General features: G+C 35.2%; 2 protein-coding genes and 1 pseudogene across 3 annotated transcripts in view; 1 reads left to right on the forward strand and 2 right to left on the reverse strand.

Annotated features, from left to right (window-relative positions):
• LOC104737470 overlaps positions 1-1,665 on the reverse strand; it is a 7,801-nt pseudogene extending 6,136 nt beyond the window's left edge.
• Positions 3,278-5,397, forward strand: LOC104737471 (rho GTPase-activating protein 2-like). Its single transcript, XM_010457669.1, has 4 exons — positions 3,278-3,788; positions 3,882-4,002; positions 4,108-4,458; positions 4,557-5,397. The coding sequence occupies exons 1-4, from the start codon at positions 3,424-3,426 to the stop codon at positions 5,019-5,021; spliced, it is 1,302 nt and encodes a 433-aa protein (XP_010455971.1). The 5' UTR covers positions 3,278-3,423; the 3' UTR covers positions 5,022-5,397.
• LOC104738494 (RNA-binding protein BRN1-like) overlaps positions 5,445-6,848 on the reverse strand; it is a 2,495-nt gene continuing 1,091 nt past the window's right edge. The window contains exons 4-6 of one of the 2 annotated variants that reach the window (XM_019235008.1): positions 6,237-6,558; positions 6,013-6,156; positions 5,445-5,917 (exon numbers count right to left, since the gene is read on the reverse strand). In XM_019235008.1, the coding sequence (XP_019090553.1) occupies positions 5,769-5,917; positions 6,013-6,156; positions 6,237-6,558 (615 nt within the window). In that variant the 3' untranslated portion in view covers positions 5,445-5,768. Of the gene's footprint in view, positions 5,918-6,012; positions 6,157-6,236; positions 6,562-6,848 lie in introns of both variants that reach the window. The other variant, XM_019235007.1, reaches the window with a different exon arrangement.

The following is a 6,848-nucleotide window of genomic DNA, read 5'->3' on the forward strand; positions in this document are numbered from 1 at the left end:
CCAAAAAAAAAAAAAAAAAGAAGAAGCAAATTGGTACCTTTTGCCGTAACCCAGAACCATCTTTAATGAAAAGAGAGAAATCTTCTCCATTATCTTTAAGCATCTTGTGTAATTCCACAGGCTTTCGCCAATGCAAATCTTTCACAGCCGCTACCATGACTTCAGGGTGCAAGTATCGAGGCATGTTACTCCTCTGCAAGCAACAACAGTGACCAAAAGCTTAAATTTTTCTTGGTGAAATCAGCGGACTAAGAATTGTGTGTTGCTGTGATCCCAAGCGTTACAATATATGGGTAGGAGAAGAAGATAAGATAATCCAAGTGTACGGTGAAGAGTGGAGTGAAATCTATCTCAAGGGATTGTGGCATGACCGTAATTATGTAGTAACGGTAAGGTCAATTTCGTTGACGATACTGAGAGTTTGTTCATAGAAAATCTCAGCTATACTCTCTACTCTCTATAAGCTTTTTATCAGATAAATTATTTGGTTCCAGCGGACCGACGGACGATTTCAAACCCTAACATTACTTTTTCTTCCAAATGTCGAAACGATGAAGACAATCACGTGACAGAACACGTGACTTCTTTTTATTTGGTCAAAGTCGTTTTTTTTATCAAAGCCCAACACAGCTTTTCTATTGAAAAAGGCCCAAATAAACTATATTCTACTCGCCCCAACTTACTGAACAAAAAATACTTACTTCATTTTGACATGTTGGTTGCTCGTTTCTTTGAGGAATAGGTATTGATAGTGACGATGCTCTTTTTTCAGCTCTAGCCATTGATCGAGTTATTCTTCGAACATCAGGTACCGATGATGGTGATGGTAATGCTGGTAGTGTTGGTGTCGAGGATGATGATGCTTTTCTTTCATTCTTATTCATTCGTGACTAAAAAACCAAAAGCATAAGAAGAAAAATAAAAACAGAACTTGTTGGTAAGTAAAGAAAATTAAGATCAAATTTTGACCATAACATTTAAATATTGCATGTCAGTGTTAAACATATTAGTTCTAATTAAACCCAAAATCAAAGATATGGTACCAATGATGGTGATGGTGATGGTAATTGTGATAGTAATGGTGATGGTGATGGTGATGACGATGATGCTTTGCTTTCATTCTTGTTCAATCGGGACTATAATTAAATTCACGAAAAAAAAAATATGAAAAAAACTTGTTGAGTAGTTAAGAAAAAATTAGATCAGACCACAACATTCATATATTGCATGTCATTTTCAAACATATATGTTCTAATTAATAAACCCAAAATCAGAATACAGTGAAGTATGAATCTATATCTAGAAAATGAAATCTTGAATCTTTTATACATTTACTCGCTATAATATCTGGTAAGCCACTACTATTTATTACCAACTAACAATTTCAGATATATGGTGATTTAGAGATTAAAATTTAAGATTGATGACATAAATTCACCGGCTATATTACCTCGAAAATCTAAACATTTGATTTTATGTCACTGTTGTTATACATAAATGATAGACAGATCTTTTGAATTGGGTAAGTAATTTGAAAACAAATACAATCTATAAAAGATCTAATAAATTAACATAGTTTTAAGCTCATTATGAAATGAAAGAAAACAAACAACTCACAGGAAGAGAAGATCTTGAAGGCGGCGACTTCATCGCAAAACATACAACACAAACCCTAGGGCGGAGAACCTAAACGTTCTTTTTAGTGTGTGGTTATTATATACTTATCACAATTATTTGTTAAACCGGTTTTGCTAATGAACTTTTGGTTCACCACTTTCACTAAAGATAAGAAAGAGAAAAAGAAAAAAAAAATCAAATCCACGTATCATAATATAATTGGTCATTTATATAACACGATGAAAGACTTTATCCTAACAACACATTTTCCTATAAAAAGTTTGGTTTATTATTATATTTACTTTTCCAATATAATTTTTTATTTATTATAATAAAAGAGGAATTAATAAAAAAAAATAAAGCTCATCTTTCATTCTTGTTCAATCGGGACTATAATCAAATTCATTATAAAAAAAAAAATTGTTGATTAGTTAAAAAGAAATTAGATCAGACCACAACATTCATATATTGCATTCATATATTGCATGTCATTTTCAAACATATCTATTATACTTAATAAACCCAGAATCAGGATATAGTAAAGTATAAATCTATATCTAGATAATGAAATCTTAAATCTTTTATACATTTACTCGCTATAATATCTAGTAAACCATCACTATTTATTACCAACCAACAATTTTAGATATATGGTGATTTAGTGATTGCAATTTGAGATTAATGACATGAATCCACCGGCTAGATTACCTCAAAAATCTAAAGAGTTGATGTTACGCCATTGCTATACAATAATGATAGATAGATATTTTGAATTGAGTAAGTAATTGAAAGCAAGTACAATCCATAAAAGATCTAATAATTTAACATAGTTTTCACTCTATTATGAAATGAGAGAATACAATCAACTCACCAAAAGAGAAAAATTTGAAGGCGGCGACTTCATCACACAACATTCAATGAAAACTCTAGCGGCGAAGAATCTAAACGTCTTTTAGTTTGTGGTTATTATACACTTATCACAAATTTTTGTTAAACCGGTTTTGTTAATGAACTTTTGGTTCACCATTTTCACTAAAGATAAGAAAGGGAACAAACAAATCCACATATGGTAATATAATTGGTCATTTACATTACATGATGAAAGATTTTATCCTAACCACACAATTTCTTATAAAAAGTTTGGTTTATTATTATATATAGTTTTCTAATATAGGTTTTTTAATTTTTATCTTAATAAAAGAGGAATCATTAGAATAAAATCAAAACTAATCTTTTAATTGCCAATCCATCAATATGTGCTATCAAAGCTTGCAGTCTTAGTTTATTTTTGTTATGAAATACAAAATGAGAATATGTGGAAACAATGAAGTGACAATAAGACATCCAAAAGCAAATGTCAATTTGAAAAAAAATCTAGGTGATCCATAAGTGAAACGCCACGTCAACAAGGATGAACCAATCAAACAGAGTGGTGGCATTATAGTAGATTCAGAGAAGTCATCAGGGTGAAACGTGATTCCCATTAAAGCTCACACTAGATATATTAAAAATATAATATAATAGAGGGAGAAAAAATTTGAAATGAATGGACCGTTGGTTTGAATTCCAACCAAAAAGACAAAAACTTTCAAAAAAAAAAAAATATATATATATATATATATTAAATCAAAAAAAAAAAAGAATAAACCTTTTCGAGAATTTCAAAATCAAATTCACATCCAAAGAGAGAGAAGAAGAAGAAGAAGAAGAAGAAGAAGAAGCACAAAGCCCAGAGTCAGAGTGAGAGAAGCTGCGAAAACCTTAATTGTTCTTTTGTTCTTCTTCTACAGTGTGAGTAGTTTCTCGATGACGGGGCTTGTGATGATGACTAAAGGCGGAGGTTGCGGCGGCGGCGGAGGAAAAGGAGGAAGGAGAAAATCGATAGCGGAGGTGGAAGAAGAAGAGGAAGAGCAGAATCAGCAACAACTATCTCTCGTTGAGTTTCTCTTAACGGCGCTTCGTAAATCCGTTGTATCTTGCCGTGTTGACAACCGCCAAGACGACGGCGGAGTCGGAGGAGGGATTTCATCCTCCGCCGTTCATCACATGGAGATCGGATGGCCAACAAACGTTCGACACATCGCTCATGTCACCTTCGATCGATTCCAAGGCTTCCTTGGTCTCCCTCACGAGCTTCAAGTTGAGATCCCTTGTCGAGTCCCTAGCGCAAGGTATATATATATATATATATATTATTAACTGTTCGATTGCTTTAGAAATCTGAAAATTAGATCTGAAAGGTTTCTCTCTGATTTAAATTGCAGTGTGAGCGTGTTTGGTGTATCTGCTGAATCAATGCAATGTTCTTATGACGAGAAAGGAAACAGTGTTCCAACTATTCTATTACTAATGCAAGAACGGCTTTATTCTCAACAAGGTCTTAAGGTAATTTGGAAAATTGAAATCAAAATTAACGATTTTTGTTTTGTTTTAAAGTAGTTTTTGAATTTGATTTGATGTATATATATATATATATATATATATATACAGGCTGAAGGGATTTTTAGGATAAACCCTGAGAACAGCCAAGAGGAGCAAGTAAGAGACCAACTTAACAGAGGTATTGTTCCTGACAATATTGATGTGCATTGCTTGGCTGGTCTTATTAAAGCTTGGTTTAGAGAGTTACCTTGTGGAGTCCTCGACGGTCTTTCTCCTGAGGAAGTTCTCAATTGCAACACCGAGGAAGAATCTGTTGAACTTATTAAGCAGCTTAAGCCAACTGAGTCTGCTTTGCTTAATTGGGCTGTTGATCTTATGGCTGATGTTGTTGAAGAAGAAGAAACCAACAAAATGAATGCTAGGAATATAGCCATGGTTTTTGCTCCTAATATGACTCAGGTAATATTGAAAACAAACATAACCTTTTGTTCAGTCAATATCGCTTAGTGTTTTTTACTTACTAACATTTTGATTCTTGCTTGCTTTGAACTTGATAGATGACAGATCCATTAACGGCTCTTATGCACGCTGTTCAAGTTATGAACTTGCTCAAGACTCTCATCACAAGAGCACTAGCTGAACGCGAAGAAAATGCAACCGGATCAGAAGGATATTCTCCATCCCACTCATCCAATTCCCAAACTGACTCTAATTCTGACACTGCACAAGACATGGAAGTCAGCTGTGAATCACAAGGCAGTGATTCGGAATGCGGAGAAGTAGAAGAAGAAGAAGAAGAAGAAGAGCAGCAAGAAGAACATCTCAACCGCCGCTCTACACATGAAGATGAAAACGAGATTGGATCACTAAGCTCGATAGAGAAATGCTTCTTGAATCAGCTCAACAGCAATGCTAGAGTTTCAAACACCAGTATCACTGAAGACTGGAGCCCTAAAGACTCTCCACTAGTATCATTCACAGATAACAAAAACAACACTTTGAGTTCAAGCACAAGCGACTAAGATGAAGCAAAATGATCGTCTAATTCAAAGCCTGATCTTCATTTTCCACGTTTTCACCGGTGAACAACCTCATTTCTATGTAGCTCTTTCCTTTTTCTTTCTGCTTAATCTTCTGCAGAGAACAAACAAGAAGGACGAAAACTGGTTGTGTGTCTGTAAATCAAATACAGAGATTATTATTGTTCAGTTTGATAGGGTCTTTAGGGATTGTTGGTGAGAAGTCTGATTTTTAGGGTTCAACAAGGGCTGAACCTGTCTCTTGACTGTTGTTTGTAGTCCCTCTCTATGTTTGTGTCTGCGTCTGTTTGTGTTTGTTGTGCTCTTTGGGCTTTGTAGCAAAGATAATCTGATCTTTTTTTCTCTTTTGATTTTAGAACACTCATTCTCTCTTCTAAAGACAACATCAGATCATTAACGAAAAGATAGAAGAAAAATTCAATGAATTTAATGTTAATAGATCATAAAATGTCTACATGAATTTCAATTGATACACATAAATTACAAATTGTTATTTGCAGAAGAAGAAAAAAAAAATGATTAAAAAAAGATGATCCAGTTTGCAGCTATAAGTTGATGGGACATTTTGACCCACAATGAGATTTGGATTTTATACAGATGCATCCAATTCAAGATCGACCCAAATCTTGAACCGGGTCAACTCATTAGCCAGAATGTTTTTTTTTTCTTTTTCTTTCTGTTATGAACTTTTAAGTCGAAGAGAGAAGATGGCTCAGCGTCTTTAGCCTTTTAGGAGTTCAAGGGAGGATTACTACTCTGCTGGCCGGAGTTATTGTCTCTCTTAAGCTGGACTTTCAATTTCTTACCGCCTAAATGACGACCATTCATCATGTTAATAGCGTTCTGAGCGGCTGCTTGTGAGTCATAACTAACAAAACCTGCAACCAAAAGCAACAATAAAGGAATGGTTTCGTTCTATACCTTCAGAATGAACCAGTATTGAAGAGCAAAAACCAGACAAAAGAGAGCTTACCGAAACATTTGCTTACACCAGTGGCTTTGTCTACAAAAACTTTGGCGCTCAGAACAATACCGAAAGGTTGAAATGCAGCCGCGAGTTCTTGATCCCCAAATTCCCGAGGTATGTTATAGATAAACAGATTCGCACCTTCGGGGCCTGAAGAAACCAAAACAACGTTTTCAGGTCTAAAGGAATGAGAGAAGAAAGATGATAAGGTAGGTTATAATAACACTAACCTTCGGCTTGAACCACGGAACTCAAACCAATGCCTAAAGGTGTTGTTGACATGCCACTGTTGCCAATACCAGGTGATATAGATCCAGGGGAGCTACCTAGAGGGCGAGGACTAACAATTCCTCTGGGATAAGCCAATGGAAAAGGATGACCTCTTACAGCAGGATAACCAGATCCCATGTAGTTTGCAGGAGGCATAGGAAAGTTTCTACGTGCCAACCGAGGTGGCACAGAGTCAGGTGATGTTCCTTGCAATGCGTTGTTATTGGGAAATGCAGCTTGGTTCTGAATTGGTGGTAGCATGTAACCATAAGTTCCAGGAGGCTGCTACAGAAATAGAAACGAAAATAATTATAAATTACAAGATTGATGAAGACAAATCTTATACAGCTTTGGACTAATGAAGTATTATTAGGGTTGCTTACATGATAACCATATCCATTATATGGTGGAACATAACCCATGGGTAAGGCTCCAAACAATGAGGGATTTGTTGGATCACCATTCCCTAGTCGAGCGATGTGAGATTGAGCCTTTTGAAGTCTTCTTGTGTGTCTTTCTCGTTCTGTATCTGCCCATTTGACAACTAAAGGAACAGTCGAACCCTAAGAAGA

This window comes from Camelina sativa, chromosome 13 (genome assembly GCF_000633955.1).
Source record: "Camelina sativa cultivar DH55 chromosome 13, Cs, whole genome shotgun sequence".
Classification (NCBI taxonomy): domain Eukaryota; kingdom Viridiplantae; phylum Streptophyta; class Magnoliopsida; order Brassicales; family Brassicaceae; genus Camelina; species Camelina sativa.

Excerpts from the sequence above, each read along its gene's own strand:
- LOC104737471 (XM_010457669.1), top strand. The coding sequence starts at position 3,424 with ATGACGGGGCTTGTGATGATGACTAAAGGCGGAGGTTGCGGCGGCGGC. Across the intron at positions 3,789-3,881 it reads TGTCGAGTCCCTAGCGCAAG|TGTGAGCGTGTTTGGTGTAT; the intron begins GTATATATATAT and ends TTTAAATTGCAG. Across the intron at positions 4,003-4,107 it reads ATTCTCAACAAGGTCTTAAG|GCTGAAGGGATTTTTAGGAT; the intron begins GTAATTTGGAAA and ends ATATATATACAG.